General features: G+C 32.9%; 2 protein-coding genes across 2 annotated transcripts; both read left to right on the top strand.

The window, feature by feature from the left end:
- LOC106404363 (replication protein A 70 kDa DNA-binding subunit B-like) lies at positions 1-1,987 on the top strand. Its single transcript, XM_048759176.1, has 8 exons — positions 1-115; positions 201-325; positions 400-484; positions 614-749; positions 847-1,025; positions 1,114-1,225; positions 1,302-1,484; positions 1,564-1,987. Exons 1-8 carry the CDS (start codon positions 84-86, stop codon positions 1,723-1,725), a joined length of 1,014 nt encoding a protein of 337 aa, XP_048615133.1. The 5' UTR covers positions 1-83; the 3' UTR covers positions 1,726-1,987.
- Positions 1,988-9,760: 7,773 nt separating this feature from the next.
- LOC106403892 lies at positions 9,761-18,564 on the top strand. Its single transcript, XM_048757591.1, has 10 exons — positions 9,761-9,867; positions 9,958-10,081; positions 10,166-10,241; positions 12,338-12,415; positions 12,545-12,625; positions 12,973-13,414; positions 13,517-14,448; positions 14,561-15,110; positions 15,597-16,252; positions 16,327-18,564. Exons 1-10 carry the CDS (start codon positions 9,761-9,763, stop codon positions 18,072-18,074), a joined length of 4,794 nt encoding a protein of 1,597 aa, XP_048613548.1. The 3' UTR covers positions 18,075-18,564.
- Positions 18,565-20,304: the final 1,740 nt, after the last annotated feature.

Below are 20,304 nucleotides of genomic sequence, written 5' to 3'. Positions count from 1 at the left end.
CTTATTTTTGGTATGTACATGTGGTTGGCCAAATAGTTAACTTCGGGTCTCTGGAAAACAAAATAATAAAAGGAAAAGACAACATGAGGCTCTTGGTTGAGTTGCGTGACCCAAAGTAAAGTGAAAGATTTTTAATCTTATTTATACTTTGCTAAGAAAACATCTATTAACTGTATTTAACTTAAGTTTATATTATACAGTAATGTGAAGATGATGTGTACTCTGTGGGGTAGTTATGCTAAACAAGTATACGATTACAGTAGGAGTAACATGTCCACCATGATTATTTGTGTGATCAGATTCTGTTCTGTTAAAGAGTGGAAAGGTAAATAATATTCTTCCGGTTTGTGTAAAATGTTACTGAGCATAACATATTAATAAGCTTAATATACTTTGTAGGTGCTTACTCCATATCTAGCGGGTATAATTCAACCCATATCCTGCTCAACCCAACACTTGATTTTATTGAGGAGTTCAAAGCAAGGTACGTATCCGATGTTCACCGGATGGAAACCTATGGAGAAGTTCACTACATATAGATGTTTGTTTTGATTTTTGAACATCGTTTTCACTGAAACGTTTTAACATAAAGTGTGATTATTTTATTTGGCAGTCTCCCTGATGATTCACTTGCTCTTACGAACAACGATAGTAGCCAATGGTCTGTTGGTACTGCTACTTCTATTCGTGCCAGGTTTTTTGTTCTTAATGAGAGGCTAACCATCGGAGAGATCATTGATAGCTCTGTGGTATATAGACTACACTCTTCGCTTTTGAATTTTTTACACATTTGTATACTCCATGTGTTATCAGTGCTTTTAAAAAATACTCATTGAGTAATAATAGGTTGGCACTTTTGTTACTCTGGGGACCATTGAAACAATTGATACTGAACGTGGCTGGCAATATCTAAGTTGCAAATACCACAACAAAAAAGTGATGCCTACAACCAATGTTGATGCTGATGACCGGCCCTTGTTCTTCTGCAATACGTGTGACAAAGAACACAGTGATGTTATTTCCAGGTATTGATCGGGTTAGATATACAAAAATATCAGTTAGGTAGATCGTCATTGAAATAGTCTGTGACGTTTTGTCTTTGGATTTGTTCAGGTTCAAATTAATTGCCAATGTCAAGGACGATAGCGGTGAGGCTAATTTTCTGTTGTTTGATGCTAATGCTCAAGCAATTGTGCGTCATTCTGCTGCTGAACTCTATGACGAGGTACATTTATAAATTCCATTGTACATCAATTAACACAGTAAATTATATTAGCCGACCGCTATCTATGTAATTGTAGAATGAAGATGAAGACTTCTTACCTGAAGCAGTGAGCGATCTCTTTGGTAAGAGAGTCCTTTTTGAGATTTCAGTTGACGCTGATAACATCAAAGGAAAGAGTTCTCAGTATGTTGTTCGATTGGCTACTGATGACCGTGAAATGGTTGAGGAATTTGCTGATTTGCCTCCTAAATCTAACCCGGTAATTTTCCGCTTATACCTGCGATTAATTTGATTGTTATAGGAGCATAATAGTGATACGATTAAATCTTTTCTTGCAGGTACTAATGTTGGAGTCCGCAGATGATATTTCCTCTGGTTCTGGTGGTTTTACAGCAACTCCTTTGTCCAAAAGAAAAAGCGAACAAGATGACGACAGTTGCCTTGAGGATCAACACTCTGTTAACAAGAAACTCTCTCAAAAGAAACTCAAGGGCGAGTGAGCTGTCTCTTTTTGATGAGTTGCTGTCCTTTATAGTGTTATGGCTTTGTTTTTGCTTCATTTTTTAAAACTTTGTCTGAGTATCTTTGTCTTTGGTTTTGTTTAAGATTTGGTCCGACCATCTTTGTTTTTTGCTTTTAATTGGAATAAAATTTTATCAAGTTCCAATCTAAACCAGACAACCTTTTCTTTGGTTGGCTCTGAATTTTGATTTAGTATTTATGCCAATCGGTAACGTATTAGAATCATTACATTGGTAAAATTCCTTATTCAGAGAGTTCTTTGGTTGGTTCTGACAATAGATTTTGTATTAAGCTCAAATTGGCCTAAATACAAAGTTAGCCCATTTGAAATACTGAATAACAAAAAAATGTAACCGAAATTTTACTAATCGTAACATTATTATCAAACTGATCCCCCTTATTCGAATTTTATTGGTAGTAATACAATCTCAGCCCATTTGTAATACCCAACTAAAAACCAATTTATTGCCCGAATAGTATTTAAGCCCATAATTTTGTAGCTGCTATACTATTAAATACTTTTTGACTTTTTTTTATAGACAGCATTAGACTATATTTTTTAATATGAAAACATCTTTGTATATTAATTTGTAGATTCTTTAACTAAACATTTATCTAAAAAAATCATGCAAATAGATCATAGATATAAACCCAAGGTAGTGCAAACAATGGGTTCTTTGTACAAGAAGTGAAAATCGAAAATTATTAAAAAAACAGGAGTTTAATGCATAACCTTTTTCAGATAAAGGTTATCGAGATTATTTTGGAAGAAAATAATTATCATATTTATAATAAAAACATACACGGATAATATGATTAAGTCGGTATATAAAACAATTAATTGGAAAGGTAAATACAGTTAACATATTTATAATTTATGTTTTCGATAAGTAATGTGAAAAGACACGACTCATCGAGAGTCCCCTAGACATTATAAAGACAGCAGTGAATAATTGTGAACAAAATCTTTCATCTCACTTCTTCTCCGATTGAGTCTCTCCAACTTTCGGTAAGTTTATTTTCTTTCTCTTTAGTTTTTTCTTTCAAATATATTGCATGTAGATCCATCAGTTTTCTGTATAAGCGGTTACCAATTGAATCAAGACTTTTTAGGTTTTGTATCCGTCATGCGTCTTTTTGTTCAAAAACCTGTCTAGGATCTTGGTTGGCTTGTTTTCTGTAAAAATCAATGAGTATTTAGGAGATCTTATGTGTACAACTGCTTATTATTGATCGTTGTAACTATTTTTTCCGCTGGCATAATATAACGTTTATAACTAATACTGTTTATAATAAGCAGATCGACCAACATCTCGCGATGGCATTCAAGAAGGACCTTAAACGCAAGTCTCCAATGACTGATGATTACGGTACTTCTCTTGAAGAGGCATTCAAAAATGGAATGGAGGGGACGACTGCGCATTACCAAGCCATTCTCTTTATGTACAAGCAACTACATGATGCGCTCATCAAGAAGCATGCTGAAGAACTTGAAGTCGCTCGCGTACAAGGTAAACTGGAACTCTTTGACGAACTCTTCAACATGTCTGCATTGAGCGAAGAGAAAGAGAGGATAGAGTCGGAACTCATGCTTGCAGAGGCAAGGGCGGCTGATGTGAAGGTTCCTTACATCGATTGGTACAAGTTGAATGAGCCACAGATGTTTGATTAACCTTGTCAATTTCTTGTTTGCTTCAAGTTAAAACGTTTAATCTTTTTTATATTTTGGTGTTGTAATATGGAACATATTTTCTTGTTTTCCAGCAAAATTTGGTAGGTTATTAAACTATTTTAAGTTTGTTATATTATAATCTGCCTTTATATTAGCCTATCTCAATTTATTTCTTATTGTTATAATTGGCTTTCATGTTCCAATTACACATTCGTTTGATTTAGTTGCTTTAGTTACAAAATATAAATTTCTGTATATGAGACTTTCGAAGAGGAAGTAGGTTTTTTGAACTGGAAGAGGAAGTATGTTATACCTATAGTGGTGGGGTAAGTTGTTCATAGATTTCTCTAAATCACATTAGTCAAGGTAGCGTGAGTATGTCAAAGACAATATCGCATCATGTTTGGATTCTTGAGATCTTAGAATACCAATGGAAACTGATTTAATAAAATTTAAGAAGGAAATGTACTGACAAAATAATTACGTAATAAGAGTTTATATCTTTAATTTAACTACAGGTCTTTTCGTATCGGATTTGTGAAGTTAAATATATTTGATCGAGGTATGGAAATGATGATATTTTTTGAAATCTTTATAATTTAATTTATTGACATGCGTGCAAGATTATAAATATATTTTATAAATATCTAATTATTCGACATATATTTAAACATGATAGAATCTACTTTTCGGAAAGGAAGGCAATATTTTAAATGACGATCTACATTGCGATCCATATATTAGTTCAAAATCTATTGCTTTCTGTTTTTTTTCGGACTATATATTTTTATAAGGTAATATATATATATTGGAAACCTTTATAGTTTCAATGATATAAATGTTTAATAAATATTTGGAAACGAATCTAAAGGGTTTATCATTTATAGGGCAATCGGAAAGGCATTTTTCTAGAACCCATCTTTCTATATAAACTGTTGACTGACGCCTATTTTATCAAACCTAATTTCAGTCATCTTCGCCGACATTGTCTCTACAATTCTTTCATAATCTCAAAAGAAATCCTTTGTAAGCTTTCATTTTCTTTATTTCTTAGCAACACATGTATATCATTACTCAGTTATTTGATTATCGAATCACGGTTTGTTACTTCAATTTGACGTAATATAATCTGGGGAGTTTTCAATACATGTGGATCATCTTTCTAGGGAAATATAAGGTGTCATCGGAATAGTTAAAAAGGTTTTGTAAGATCTCTATAGTATCATGTATTGTTTAATTTTGAGAATCTAACTAAATATATATATTTCACTGTGGATCGCTTTGTCTCTATGTTTGATCTGAATTGTAAATAGTTAAATTATGTTATAATTTGTGTTGCTTATATAATCTTTAGTTGATTTATTTTGAGGATCAAAATAAATAGATATATTTCAGTACTGTTAGTCGCTTTGTCTCTATGTTTGATCTGAATTAGCAATAGTATAATTTTGTTTTTAATTGTGTTGCTTACATAAACGACGTATATGTTAATCAATATTTCTTTGCTCCACATGCAAGGCAAGATCTCGCGATGGCATTCAACAGAGATCTAAAGCTCAAAAAACCGATCGTTGAAGATTACAGTTATTCTCTCGAAGAGGCTTTCAACAAGGGAAAGAATGAGACTAGGGACCGTTACCGAGCCATGCTCTTTATGTATCAGAACCAATTGGAAGCCATCACAGCCAAGCATGATGAAGAGCGTGAAGTCTATCGCGTGCAAGGTAAATTAGAGTTACTCAAGGAACTCTTCAAGAAAGACGCAAGGAGGAAGGAGAAGAATAAACTAAAGACTGAACTGGTGCTCGCAAAGGAGAAGATGGATGGGGTTAAGATTCCTTACGTTGATTGGTTCAAGATGGGTGAGCCACAAATGTTTGACTGACGTCTCTGTTTTAACAATCTCCAAGTTTGCAATGTTTTAGTTTTTGTGTTGTTTCGGCTACCAATATCGGAATCTATCTTCTGGTTTTGTAAACCAGTTTAATAACATGTTATTTTCAATAGTTTCAACGTATTGTACTGAATTGATGAACTGCTTTTATACTAGCCTGGATCATTGCATTATAGGGGGATTGATTGTTGAACAATGCGTTTAAATGATTTATACACAATCTTTGCTGATCTTGTGTGTTCAGTCAGTGTAGTTTCGATCTACTTAAAGAGTATTTTGTGATATGAATTTGGTTGAAATCGTGAAATTTTTTTATGATTTTGTTCATCATTTGGCCTTAACTTGACACGCGATTATGAAAAGAACCCTTTTAAATATAAAACCAGTTCACTGACTAAACAAATCTTTTAAATATTTAAATATTTTTTTGTAGCCATTACTATTAGATTTAGATTTTCGTAGTTATAGAACGACACATACTAAATATTACTTGAAAGGGGGGATTTGCATATATCGTTTTACAGATATTGGGTTTAACTGATTTTTAAATTTTTACGCAGCCTATATGTAAAATTGCCCTATATTTAACCTAAAAATTGTCAAATATGTCCTTCATGCTAATTTTGTTAAATACTTCGGTTTGGGTTTAGTGTTTGCGGCTTCGGTTTTAAGTCTAAGATGCGGGTTTATTGCATATGATTTGTGATTAAGGTCAAGGATTTAGACAAGTATATAGGGAAATCTTATTTCAAATTAACGGTTTCGGTTTATGGTCTAGAATTTGAATAGAAAGTATGCGGTTAGGAGTTAAGGTATAGGACTTTGGTTTAGGGTTTAGGGTTTGAATTTCAGGTGTACAGTACAGGGTCCAGGGATATATATTTAGGATTTTAATTTTACGGTTTGGATTTAGGGTATAGGACTTCATTTTTGGGTTAAAGAGTTTCTTCAGTTAGAGTTGAGAAATATATGACATTTATTTCGTTCCATCATTTTTCTGTGAAATAATGATGGCATGAACATAAGAAATACTAATTAACTATTTCGTATCACCAAGAGAGCACAAACATCAAATGTGCAAAACCGATAATAAAAATACCATTGATTTATACATGTTATTATACAATATGACATTGAGTCCTGATTATAAATAAACCCAGAACCCACTATTATCCAAATGAAACCAACCTTGTTTTATGAATTTAAACATGTAGAAAACCATAATGGAACTGATCCCCCGTTATTAGGCTTTTATATGCATTAATACAGTCAAAGCCCATTTTAAAAGTCGATCTGAAAACATAGTTAAGCCCAAATATAAAGAAGACGGATTTCAAAACTCGAAACCCTAAATTGAGCGACGTGTTTAGTAGGTTTCTATAAATCTGCTACCAAAAATTACAATCATAGCGTCCGAACATTCTCCCCTTTCAATGAAGCCGCTCAAATATAATTGGTCAATTCCTACCCAGGTATTAGCGAGCTACTAAACTAAATTTTTTTGCAATACAAATTTGTTCAGCATAAAAGATAATTTTTATGATCCTATAGGAATTATGCACTTTTGATCCTGAAAAATCTCCATTGGATTCCTATGGCTATGTAAGTTTTTTTACACATAAAATATTTTGTTTCTATTATACGTTTGGAGTACTTACAAGTCATAATTTGATGTTTGTTATGTGACAGTGTTACGAAAAAGTTGACAATCATACAGACAATAAAGTCATTAAGAGGCATCAGTTTCACATTATGATGCGCTTTACACACGGAAACCAACATTCAGCCAATATCCACGATGAACCAGATAAATCCAAGTTTATGGATTGGATGGAGACTAACAAACAAATACGTAAAGGAGTAAATCTAAAGTCTTTGATTAGAAAGTGTTGTGCTGTTCGTAACTTTGTTTGGGATCCATTGACTAAAACATGGTCATCTAAATTTGAGATTTGAAGTTACTATATGTTTTTTTTCGTATTTAACTCTTAATTATTGGATTTGGTTTTATTTATTACTTCGTTGGGTTTTTTTTAATTTTAATATTAAAAATCTTCATTTGTCGTATATAAGTTTCTCTGATATATTTATCCATTACTGTTACTATGAATGCAGCCGTCGTAATATTATGCTTATATTATATACATTAATTTGAAGCATAATAATATCTTAAATATTCAAGTGATTAGGCGGCTAAATATCAAAATTAGTAAAACCAACTTTTAAAAGAAAGAAAAAATCAGTTACCTTAATATCAGAAATATTATAGGTAACATGCATGAAGCCATCCTAATATTAAATTTATAAAGTATAACCTAGGAACTGATTTAACTTGACCAATACGTAATTCATATTGATATCTTTCTTAAAACTGTATATCACACACTTGCCGAATTAATAATTAAATGTGTTTATATTACATCAGATGTCGATCATTGTAGATATTTGGTCGGTAACTTTCTTAATTAGATTTGGTAACAAATTTAAGATTCCCAGTAAATATGAGTAGAGGATATACGCGTAATAATTTTGTAGATCTTTGAAAGTGGATGTTCCTAGACGGACACACCATTTATTAAAAAACGTTTATATAAGATTAAAATAACGATAATGAGACTGAGGTTATTTGGAATTGATATTATATAAAAATACAAGCAAAACATACAAAATAGCAACGTACGAAACTGAACGAAATAGATAAATCACATATGTAAAAAACATAAGTTATTTTACATGCGTGCTTAGATAATACATCTCCACAACTCTGCTTGTTTTAGTCTTGATTCATAGCAAACTGAACAAATTGAGTAAGCCTTTTGGAGTAGTAACAATGCTTGCATACTTCAGCCATGTTATCGGGATGGCACTCAGTCCGTGGCTCAAGGTTCACCATAGCTGTATAGTAGCGGGTCTCCATAATTGCAGGGATTGTACTTAGAGTTTTCTTGACTCTTTTCCAGCAATAATCGGAGGTTGATAGATTTTCTTTCCATTGGAGTTTATCCAGATACTTCTTACCTTTTGGATAGTGTTCTAATGCAAGCAATAACAAACCGTAAAGATAAGTACCGTTTGTATACTCACCAATGGATGCTTGGCGTAGATGATAGAGGCCTTTGCGTTTTTCTTTGTGGACGAAATATTGAAGTATGCCCTCAATATAGTGTGCCTCAGGGTTATCGTTCTCCAAGCATAGTTCCGTGAATCTGTTGTGCTTGGTGAGCATTTCGAAAGGTTCGGCAGCAAAATATGACAAGGAAATGTTTCTGAAATAGATGGTGGGATCGGAGTTGGAGTGGTCGTCGTTTGAATTAGAGGAATCACCGATGTAAACAATGTCATAATTGTTCACCGATTTTTCTTCTCCCATATTCACTTAACTGTCTGTATTTTGTTTGATATTTTAAGTTTTGTGAAAGTTGTTTCTACTCTCAGTCGATGCTGAGAATGCGGATAGGTAATGTTCGATGTTGTAGGACGATACTTATAAAGATGGTGGTGGGAAAATGATGTGATTGTACATGATGAAAATGCTGTGCAAGTGCTAGAAGTATGTGCTAAAGAGGTCAAGAGACAACACATGCATTGATAAAAGGCTGTGGTTCATGAAGAGTTGTCACGTATTCAGAAAAGTTGGTCGTTGCTTTATTTGCATGCTTATTGATATTACCAATCGAAGTGACAATTAAACAACTATATAGACTGGATTTTTTAAGCTTTCTCAACAAAAACTTATAAAAGTAAAACTATAACTTGACCAACTTTCATTTCCTTATTAGTACAATAGACCACTTAAACTTATGGTAATAATATATCTGATATGTATTAGTTTAGGAAATGTATTAAATCAATTGAATAAGTTCATCCGAGATTTCTTCATTCTTAAAAGATAATAAAAGTTAGAAGTTTACTTGACCAGTACTCATGTCCTTATTCATACGAATAAGAATATTTTGTTGCTCAAACAAGAATAATAAAATCAGTTTTACTTAAGTGGTTAGATTTTCTAATTTGACACTAGGTTTTTCATATGCTCCTATAAATAAAACTAACCTTTACTCGACATGCTATATCGTATTGAGTACAAAGAGGTTACAATCTCCACTCTATATCTTCTTTGTTATTATGTTTTTAGTATGTTATACAAATCGATCTAAGTAGTTTTTATATAGATCTTTGTCAAAACATAGTATTCTTGAAGAAATGTTAACCATGAAGAGAACAATTTCTGAAATTATTGAAGCACCAACGGTAAATATTTTGGGAATTATCATATGAAAGCGTTTTTTTTTTCTGAAAGAGGAAGACAAATATGATTTAACTACAAATTTATTGTCATTTAAATGCTTCAAATTAGGCTGGAACTTATATGGTTGTTGCAAAAATTGAGGCCATTGATTTGGATAAACCATGGTACTACACTGCCTGCAATTTTTGCAAAAGAAAAATGGCCAGACAAGGAGATGGTTTTGAGGGAAACGTGCAACATCTTCAACATAATCCTATATACAACTGCAAAACATGCAACAAGGATTTTGAACATGCTATTCACTGGTATGGCCGTTTATAAAGATTTATCTTGCTGCCTTTGTAATAAATCAGTATTATATGTTTGTATACTAATTTAAATAGTGTATTTTTTAGTTACTACTTGGTTGTACGTGTCTCTGATGACTCAAAGGGAGAAGTCAAGTTTTTGCTTTTCAACAATATTGCGGAGAGGCTCATTAGGAGACCTGCGTTTGAGTTAGTCCAAGAGGCTGGTCAGGTATTTTCTTCGTTTTTAAGATTAGGGGAACTAAGGAAATTGCATTTATATATATTCTTTGAAAGATGTATTATTGTTTTACAGGAAAATCCACATTTTCTACCTCAGTCTCTAACTGATTTGATTGGGAGAAAACTTCTATTTAAGATTACTATCGCAAGTAATGGTCAACAAGAACATAATGCAGCATATGTTGTTGATTTAGTGATTGACAATGCAGAAATAATTCAACACTTCGATCCACATGTAACAATCATAATAGTGATAAATCAAAATTAATTGTGACCAGTATAAGTTCTAACGAATTTTTATTTTTTTTGCAGCCACATTTTGTGATTTTTAATGATTATGAGTCGGACGAGGACTGATGCTAATCCTTTCTTAAGGAACTAAGTTGAAGTCCAATATGCCCGTCAAAGTGCAAGAGTTTAAGAATTAATTTGTTTTTCTGTTCATCAAATTTCATAATGTTTTCCGTTGTCTCTCTTTTGGGTTTTATATTTATGAGAATTAATTATGAGGTGTTATTAGGTTCGTTATATATAACAACTCCTTTAATCTATTTATTTTTCCACATTACAGCAAAATTATTGTTTTAAACTTTAAAAGTGCGGAACTTATCACTAGAAGATAGTATAGAACTATATATTCGACATTTCAAACATAAGGTTGTTATATATATGTTAAAGTTCCAAAAAGCATAATTAATAAACGAATAAAGTAAAAGAAGGTAATATATTGAATTAAATTGTCATAAATAGTTTACCAATAAATATCATATTCACTTGCGCAAGGAATACATACATGGTAAGAATTTGATAAGGTAACTTTATTTGGCAACAAAGGATTATACGTATATTTTGAAGATGATATAACCTAATGGTCATGTATCGATTTCAATTATATTTTGCTGAAGAGGTCGGCTTCTGAACTTTATATCTTTGACTTTCTTTCAAATTATATAAGTTTATTCAAGCCTGTATTCTAATTGCATACGATTCAATCTATACGTAGTGTTTTGGTGTTACTGAAAAACAAGCATTCGATTTTGAGTGGGAAGCATGAAGAGAAGTAATCCACTGTCTACAGACACGGGGAATAAACCACAGAAGAAAAAAAAACAGTGTATGTTCTACATAAAATAAATAAAAACATTTATAAATGTTGAATTTTCCTACTACTGAATACAAAGAATGATACGTTATCACTAACGTTTTTGTAGAACATACACTGTTTTTTTTTTCTTCTGTAGTTTATTCACAGACTTAGTTTGTTGACGCAGGTACCAATGACAAAGAGAATACTCCAATGGGGAATATAACACAAAACTCATCTATCACTAACGTTTCACCTCTGCCCAGTATAAATCCTTTTAGGACGCCCTTGCAGAATGTTACGAATCAAGTATTTCGACCCATTATTCCAATTCCACCAGAGTCAAATCCGTCAAAAAACGTTGAAAATACATCGACACATACTGTCCCATTAAGTTGTGTTTTTCAAAGTTTTAAAGATGGACTAACACATCAAGCTAGAGCTGCGCGAAAGGAAATACTGAATAACAAAAGAACAATAGGGCTTACTACCTCAAATAGAGGTTAGTCTCCTAACGCTTTCATTATCCCCACGTTTATTCTTATTACTGTATTGATTAAAAACATTTCTGAAAAATTCATTTTCATTACATTGTACAGTTACCAGGATTTTCAAGCCAACCAAGACATCCGTTGTACCACCTCTAGGTATAAGTTTCTGTTCAAAGGAAGAGTTAGAAGACTTTTTAAAGAATGAGTAATGATGGAACCCTTTCTGAAAATTAGCTTATGAATTCTATTTATGTCTGTAGGTCCCTATAATTCAACGCAAAGTTCACCTACTCTTGCAAATTTGAGTGTTTCTGGAATCAACATGCACCCATCGAGTAATAGCATTGTTTATTAATTACTGCTTATTATATAAGTAGTGCTTATATAGTATGATCGTATACAAATAGTTAATAAAATAGTAATAAATTAATAGTTTAGCACAAGTTACGTATAATTAAAAATTATCATTCCTTAAGGTACTATTGGTTATCAAGAAACTATATCCCGGAGTACCTTGAGGAAACGAAAGACAATTGGATCACCTCCATCGGTGAATTCAAAGACAAGACATAAGGAAGGTAACAACGGGTTTTAAATAATGTTTTGTCGTTATTATAAGTTCTATGCTACTATTTCAAAAGTGCGACTAAACTTAAACAAATTTATACAGCAAGACAAGGTCCCAACATGACACGCCATAGTATCCCGACTGGTCCAGCAGTGTCTGTAGAAGATGCACCTCGTGAAGGTAATTTTTTAGATATTTGTAATCGTACTAATATGATGTATACTGAAAGGTAAAAATTAATATTATACCTATTTCATGAATTTATTTGCGCTAGACCTTTGTTTATATGTTTAAATAAATCTTTTTCAGCTACTCAAAGTCCATTCCAACAAACCAAAACCAATGAATTCATTCCTCCACCAAGGTTCATCGTCGAGGATCATCCTGAAGGTAAAATGTCTATTCCATCTATACATATACAAAACGTTATATTTATGGATCATATATTTTGACTTTGTAGTACACTTTTTCACGCAGCTTACAATAATCGATATGCAATGGAAAGTGAGTCTGAAAATGAAAATGAGGAATCAGACTTACACTACATATCCAGCTGGAGAGACTTTGATAAACACATCACACAACATATCCCACAAGAAACTAATAATACAGTTACTTCGCCTATTGTCATTGGGATACAAAAAAACGGTGATGACCTGAAAATTACTACAATGTTTCTTACAAATAAATAGCCTCGATATTAGTTTTTTTTAATGAAGATATTTGACGAAACACAGGTTACTACGACGACGGAGATCCAGGTTGGAATTGTAAGTTTTGTCAAGCATATATGTGGTATGGTGAAAGAATTGGAAAACGCCGGCGTAGTGTCAATCCTGTATTCACAATGTGTTGTAAACATGGTAAAGTTGTACTTCCTCGGCTCGCGAATCCTCCAATGGAGTTAATGACTTTGTTATGCAAAGGAGACGAGTTAAGCAAACATTATCGAGAGTTCATACGAGCTTACAATATGATGTTCTCTTTCACATCTCTTGGGGGGAAGATAGATCATTCTATTAACAATGGTCGTGGACCATTTGTTTTCCGAATGTCCGGTGAGAACTATCATCGTATTGGTGATATAGTTCCCGAGCCTGGACAAGCTCCAAAATTTTCCCAGCTCTATATCATTGACACTTTAAATGAGATCAAAAATAGACTTGACGCTTATGCCGGGTAATTTACTTCATTATATGAAGTTACTATGATTATATTGTTCGCTTTGTAGTATGGTCGACGTTTTGTTAACTTATATTAGGATTTTTTAAAACTTTGCAGGTCTGACAGAGCTGCTGCTAAGAAACTAAGAGAACCACTTGTTCTTCTTCTGAAGAATATGTTAGATCAGTGTAACCCTCATGTCAAGGCTTTTAGGTCTGCAAGAGACAGATTCGACGTGGAAGGATCAACAGGTTATAGGATGAGATTGATTGAAAGTCGACAATCTGATGGACGGACCCATAATCTGCCGACTGCAAATGAAGTTGCTGCTTTGATACCTGGAGATTTTGTTTTAAATATGGAGACACGAGATATTGTTCTAGAGAGTACAAGTGGAAAGTTGCAAAGGATAAGTGAATTACATCCGGCGTATTTGCCTCTGCAATATCCACTATTGTTTCCATATGGAGAGGATGGCTTTCGATTAAATATTCCTATTGGTTTTGAAGACAGCACTGCGAGAAAACGCAAGAATGTAACTATGCGTGAGTACTTTGCATTTCGGATTTTAGAGAGGAGGTGGGAAGCACCTACAATTACAAGATCAGGCAGATTGTTTCATCAGTTCCTTGTGGACGCTTACACAATGATAGAATCGAGTAGACTACGTTACTTGTGGCTGAATCAGAAAAAGCTCCGGTCAAGTAGTTACGCTGCAATCCAGAAAGCAGCTACAAGAGCTGGAGCTAAGATGGCGGAACAAGGGAGCCGAATTTTCATTCCAGCAACTTTCACCGGGGGAAAAAGGTATATGAAGCAGCACTACTATGATGCCATGGCTCTGTGCAAATACCATGGATTTCCCGATATTTTCATCACTTTTACGTGTAATCCAAAATGGCCTGAAGTTACAAGGTATCTGAAAAAATATAACCTGACCACCGAAGACAGGCCAGAAATATTGTGTAGAGTTTTCAAGATGAAACTCGATAATCTTATCGGCGAGTTGACTAAAAAGAACGGCTCCTTATTCGGTCCTGTTGCTGCAGGTAAATCTCCTTTACATGTTACTTATATTAATTGTTTAATCAAAACAACTAATGTAGATAGCTGTTTTGTTTGTTAAAATTGACTAACTATTTTATTTTTTTATTTTGTCAGTAATGTACACGATTGAGTTTCAAAAAAGAGGAATGCCACACGCTCATATTCTTGTCTTCATGGAAAAAGGATCAAAATTTCCAACAGCCGATGATATAGATAAGATTATTTCCGCTGAAATACCAGACAAGACAGTAGATCCAGACCTGTATGTGATCGTTGGGGATTGTATGATGCATGGTCCTTGCGGTGCAGCAAAGAAGGATAATGTATGTATGGTTAACGGTAAATGTTCTAAGATGTTTCCGAAACCTCTCAACATCAGGACATCGATTGACGCAAATGGATTTCCAGCTTACATGCGTCGGATTGATGGTAGGTTCATTGAGAAAAATGGAATCAGATTAGACAATGGATTTGTTGTACCATACAACAGAGACCTCATGCTTCGATATCGCGCCCATATGAATGTAGAGTGGTGCGTCCAAACACGAGCTGTTAAGTATCTTTTCAAATATATTCATAAGGGACCTGATTATGCCTCAGCTGCAATGGATAAAGAAGATGAAGATGGCGTCATTGACGAAATCAAAACATATTACGACTGCAGGTATTATTATATTTATACCAATTCGTGTTACTATTTAGAAAGTACTATATTCTATAAATTTATAACAATATATTAAAAATTCAGTAGAAACTCTATAAGCTATTCATTAATTATAGAAGATCAATAAATTAATACTAATTAGAATATTGAACTTTATACATTAACTTAATTTCTCCAATCCAAGTTTGCGCAAGTAATCCGCTATTAAAAAAATATAATACGAAAAAAATACTAAGATAATACAAAATTTGTATTCTACTCTATGTCTTTGCAAAGGAAACGAAATTACATCAATAATCTATTACTATTAGTACAAATATATATGTATAAACTTTAAAAAATATCAAATATCATAGATGAAATTTATATAACTCATTTGTTATAAATAAAATAAATACATTATTAACAAATAGAGTTTATCTATCTTTTACATTTTCTGGCCAAGGTTCATCTTTACTCATTTATGTTTTCGTGTTTCTTAATTAGATATATTACTGCATGCGAGTCGTCTTGGCGGATTCTTGCTTTTCCTACACATTTTCGTACTACTTCTGTAGAGAAACTTGGCTTTCATCTTCCGGATCAGGAACTGGTATTTTTTGATGAAGACGAACCTATTGAGAGTATTCTCAACAAAAAGACTGTCAACCAATCCATGTTTTTGGCCTGGTTCATAGCAAACAGAAAATATGCAGAGGCAAGAGAGTTGACATATGCGGAATTTCCAACAAAATTCGTTTGGAAATCAGGTACGAGAGAATGGGTACCACGGAAACGAGGCTTTGCGATAGGGAGGATTGCGCATATTCAGCCATCAGGTGATGAGCTATATTTCTTAAGAGTATTGCTAAACTGGGTAAGAGGGCCGACATCATACGAGGATATAAGAACAGTTGATGGTGTTTTATATCATACATACGAAGATGCTTGCTATGCGTTGGGATTGATGGATGATGACAAGGAATTCATAGAAGCTATCAAAGATGCCAGTGACTGTAGTTCTGCGACGTATGCAAGGAAGCTTTTTGCGAGAATGTTGGTTTCCAAATCGTTGTCTCAGCCTCATGTAGTGTGGGAAGCTACTTGGGAGTATCTTACCGACGATATTCTTTACAAGAAGCGGCGAGAAACTGGACGACCTGGTGAGTTTTGTCCAATTAAATTTTCTTATTGTAAGAATGTCTATGTTAATTTAATAGAATTATCAAACTTGCAGATATGAACTTGACCATAGAGCAGATCAAAAATATTGCTCTTACTGAGATCGAAAATCATTTGCTCAGCAATGGTCGTAGCCTCAAGAAATGGCCCCACATGCCAAAGCCAGAAAATTTTGGAGATTACAACGGCAATCGCCTTATAGATGATGAGCTTAATTATGTTGTGGAAGATCAGCTAAAGGAAAATGAAAGACTTATGGCGATGATAACAGATGAGCAAAGAGGGGTATACGAACAGATTCTGGATGCAGTTTTAAATGATAGCGGTGGAGTGTTCTTTCTTTATGGTTATGGAGGCACAGGAAAAACCTTCGTATACAGAGCACTCTCGTCAGCTATCCGATCTAAAGGTATGATTGTTCTAAATACCGCATCAAGTGGAATTGCAGCATTGTTGTTGGAAGGAGGTAGAACCGCACATTCCAGATTTGGTATTCCGATAGATGCAGACGAATTCAGCACTTGCAAGAAAATGGAGCCAGGATCAGATCGTGCAGAATTAGTTAAAGCGGCAAAGTTAATTGTATGGGATGAGGCGCCTATGATGAGCAGACACTGTTTCGAGACGTTGGATCGCACTATGCGTGATATTATAAGATCTTGTGAAGATAAACCTTTTGGGGGTAAAGTTGTTGTTTTCGGTGGAGATTTCAGACAGATTTTACCGGTTATACCTGGAGGTGGTAGAGCAGAGACTGTTTTGGCGGCTCTGAATTCGTCATATCTTTGGGAGCACTGCAAAGTTCTGAAGCTAACAAAAAACATGAGATTGCTGGCTGGTCTTACTGATGATGCAGCAAAAGAGCTTGAATCCTTCTCAAACTGGATTTTGGATATAGGAGATGGAAAAATAAATTTGCCTAACGACGGTCAAGTTGAGATTGACATCCCTTCTGATTTGCTGATACAAAATAGTGGAGAAGACCCTATTGAGACTATGGCAAAAGAGGTTTATGGACAAGCTTTTCAAACTTCAACAGATAAGGATTTGTATAGACATCGAGCCATTCTTACTCCCACAAATGATGAAGTGGATAAAATAAATGACTACATGCTTTCGCAGTTGCCAGGTAACATGTTTTATCATTTATTCTTATGTTCAACTAACTTTGTACATATCACTAAACAAACGGATTTACATATGCTTTCAGGAGAAGAGAAGGTTTACCTTAGCTCTGACAGTATTATCCCATCCGATGTTGACATAGAAGAAAATGTCGTATATCCTGCAGAGTTTTTGAACAGTGTTAAAGTGGCTGGACTGCCTAGACATTGCTTGAAGCTCAAGGTTGGTGCTCCTATCATGTGTCTTCGTAACATGGATGTTGCAGATGGTTTATGTAATGGTACTAGGCTAATTGTTACTCAGTTACTGCCCCATGTGATAGAAGGTAGAATTATAACCGGAAACAAAATTGCTGGACATCCGGTTTGGATCCCTAGAATGTTTGTCACACCACCTGACACCAAGTTCCCCTTCAGAATGCGTCGAAGACAGTTTCCAATTACTTTGGCTTTCGCGATGACCATCAACAAAAGTCAAGGTCAAACAATGGAAAGTGTTGGGTTGTTTCTGCCTAGGCCAGTGTTCTCTCATGGTCAGCTCTACGTTGTACTTTCAAGAGTTAAGTCGAGATCTGGATTGAAAATCGTAATAACTGGTAAAGAAGGGAAAACGCAGACAAAAACGTTGAATGTTGTCTACAAACAAGTTTTCAGAATATTCCATAGTCACGGTATGTAATTTTAATCTACTTTCTTTTCAAATACGAAATTTAAAGTATATAGTCTGTTACAATTATTTACTTTTTGTATTTTCCATATGGGTAGTGATGGGTTAGGAACTAATTGTATTCAGGAGCATCCCGTTTTCTGACTATTTCGATGAAAGTATGTCTACTTTAATATTATTTCATGTTAACTTTTATTTTCTTACTTATAAATCTGTAAAATAATGTTCATCCGACAAATTACTTACAATAGTTATTTATTTTTTTGCAGGTTTCTAAATTATTTTGCATTATTTTTCGACAATTGTACTTCATAATTTATATTTTTATGGATAATTTTTCGATTTTTTTAATATATTTTCTTTTACTATGTCTACACAAAATTTTATTTTATTATTAATGGAAACAAAATATTTTATTCTCCATCATAGATTTTAACGACAGATATACAATACATTTCTAATTAATGATAATATAAAATCTGAATTTTCTAAAACTATGCAATATTTATTCCATATTTTGAATGAAAGTTTCTTCGTAAACATACAAAGAAAATATGGACGTTGCAATTATACGTACACGGTACACACAATATCTGCCTCTTCATATTGAAGTTACTTTGTTTCCTCTCGTCCATCTCAAATTGGTGTGCGATCTTTTTTCCACGCCTGATGAATTCTCCCAAAGACGGTTGTTAACATAGTATAAAATCCGTTACTTATAAAATCATATAAGATTTAGTCCATATTTTGAATTTTCTTATGCCCGCACAGGGTGCGGACTGGTCACCTAGTCTTTCATTAAAGATGAAAGTAAAATTGATTAGTGTAAATATAAAAATTGGTACTTTGAAAATAGTATTTTTGGCAATTTTCCTTCCTTCTTCCATTAAATGATCAAATTATGTAAAATCTACATATATGAATAAATTATATTGTTCTTTTATAAATTGTATTAACATTTATTTTAAAGGATCTTCAAAGAGTTGTTCAACACTAAAAAGGAAAAAAAAAAACAAAAAAAGAGTGAGAGGAAATTCTTTGGTGAGAACTTAATCTTAAAAACTCACATGACACCATAAAACAATTGACAATTTCTATTAGTTCGATTCTTATGTCAAAAGTAAAGTTTAATTATATATTTAATTTATATCAAAATATTATTATTCTTCGTTTGGAAATTATAGAAATTTTGGTATGGATTAAAATGCTCTAAGTACTTAAATTGTGCGGCTAAAAATAATTATACCAGGAACTCACTATTCCTTCTGTTTTCCTTTTCTTTTTAATGCAAACTAGATCTCGATCCGCGCAGCCGCGAGTTTTTGTTTTCATTTATTTTTATATAAACATTTTGTTTTCAATTCTAAATTGGTATATATTATAATATATATGTGTCTATCAATTTTTAAAACATAATAAGTTTACGGTATATTTTCTTCATTGAATAGATTGCTTCAAACTTTTACATGTATTTGTATCTTCTTCTATATATATATATTTTTGGATTATTTTTTCATTATTAAAATCGTAACTATATATATAAAGATTAGTAAAATATTGTTTTATTGTCATATTCAAAAATATTGTAACATTTTACAAATTTAAAATTTTTTTTAAAAATTAAACTTTTCGCTTCATAGATTTCTATTATCGAGTAAATAATTAAACATTTAGTTTTGTTTGATTTTTAAAAAAAAATATATAGTTTAAAAAAAAATTTCATTTGTTTAAGGTAGCAAAGATTAATCATTGTTAGATAATATGATTTTTGTTATTTAAACAAAAATCTTTATAATTTAAAAATTAACATCGACAATTCCTTACTTATTAATAGGGAAGCAATTTGAAAAACTAACCTTAATTTGATACTTTATTTACACCACTGCCATTATGCTGATGTGTAACTCTCTCAAGCAACCTCAACCTAGCTGCCTAACTATCCTTTCATAACTAGAATAATTACAATTAGTGACATTGGTACAACCTATATTTAAAGCATTCATATTCATATAAATATGATTTGCATTCGGATGCCTATTATAGAATACGTCATTTATAACCTGTCAAATACAATAAAAAGAATATTAAAGTGAGGTTGTCGTACTATTGTGTTAGAAAAATCTAGACTTCTCTTTTATTGATACAAAAGACACATCCAGTTTCAAATGGTTTGGAAACATACACTTATTATATTCATATTTATGATTTTGCATATTAGAGGAAAAATTAACACATTTTTATT

Source organism: Brassica napus, chromosome C5, assembly GCF_020379485.1.
Source record: "Brassica napus cultivar Da-Ae chromosome C5, Da-Ae, whole genome shotgun sequence".
NCBI classification, from domain to species: domain Eukaryota; kingdom Viridiplantae; phylum Streptophyta; class Magnoliopsida; order Brassicales; family Brassicaceae; genus Brassica; species Brassica napus.
The sequence above is the reverse complement of the archived record's forward strand: the minus strand, read 5'-3'. Positions and strand labels throughout refer to the sequence as shown.

What these genes read in the sequence shown, in the direction of transcription:
- LOC106404363 (XM_048759176.1), top strand. Translation starts at nt 84, where the DNA reads ATGAGGCTCTTGGTTGAGTTGCGTGACCCAAA. An exon ending in AGATCATTGATAGCTCTGTG is followed by an intron (nt 750 to 846) that starts GTATATAGACTA and finishes GAGTAATAATAG; the next exon opens with GTTGGCACTTTTGTTACTCT. An exon ending in CACAGTGATGTTATTTCCAG is followed by an intron (nt 1,026 to 1,113) that starts GTATTGATCGGG and finishes GGATTTGTTCAG; the next exon opens with GTTCAAATTAATTGCCAATG.
- LOC106403892 (XM_048757591.1), top strand. Translation starts at nt 9,761, where the DNA reads ATGGCCAGACAAGGAGATGGTTTTGAGGGAAACGTGCAACATCTTCAA. An exon ending in AGAAGATGCACCTCGTGAAG is followed by an intron (nt 12,416 to 12,544) that starts GTAATTTTTTAG and finishes AATCTTTTTCAG; the next exon opens with CTACTCAAAGTCCATTCCAA. An exon ending in GCGAGAAACTGGACGACCTG is followed by an intron (nt 16,253 to 16,326) that starts GTGAGTTTTGTC and finishes TCAAACTTGCAG; the next exon opens with ATATGAACTTGACCATAGAG.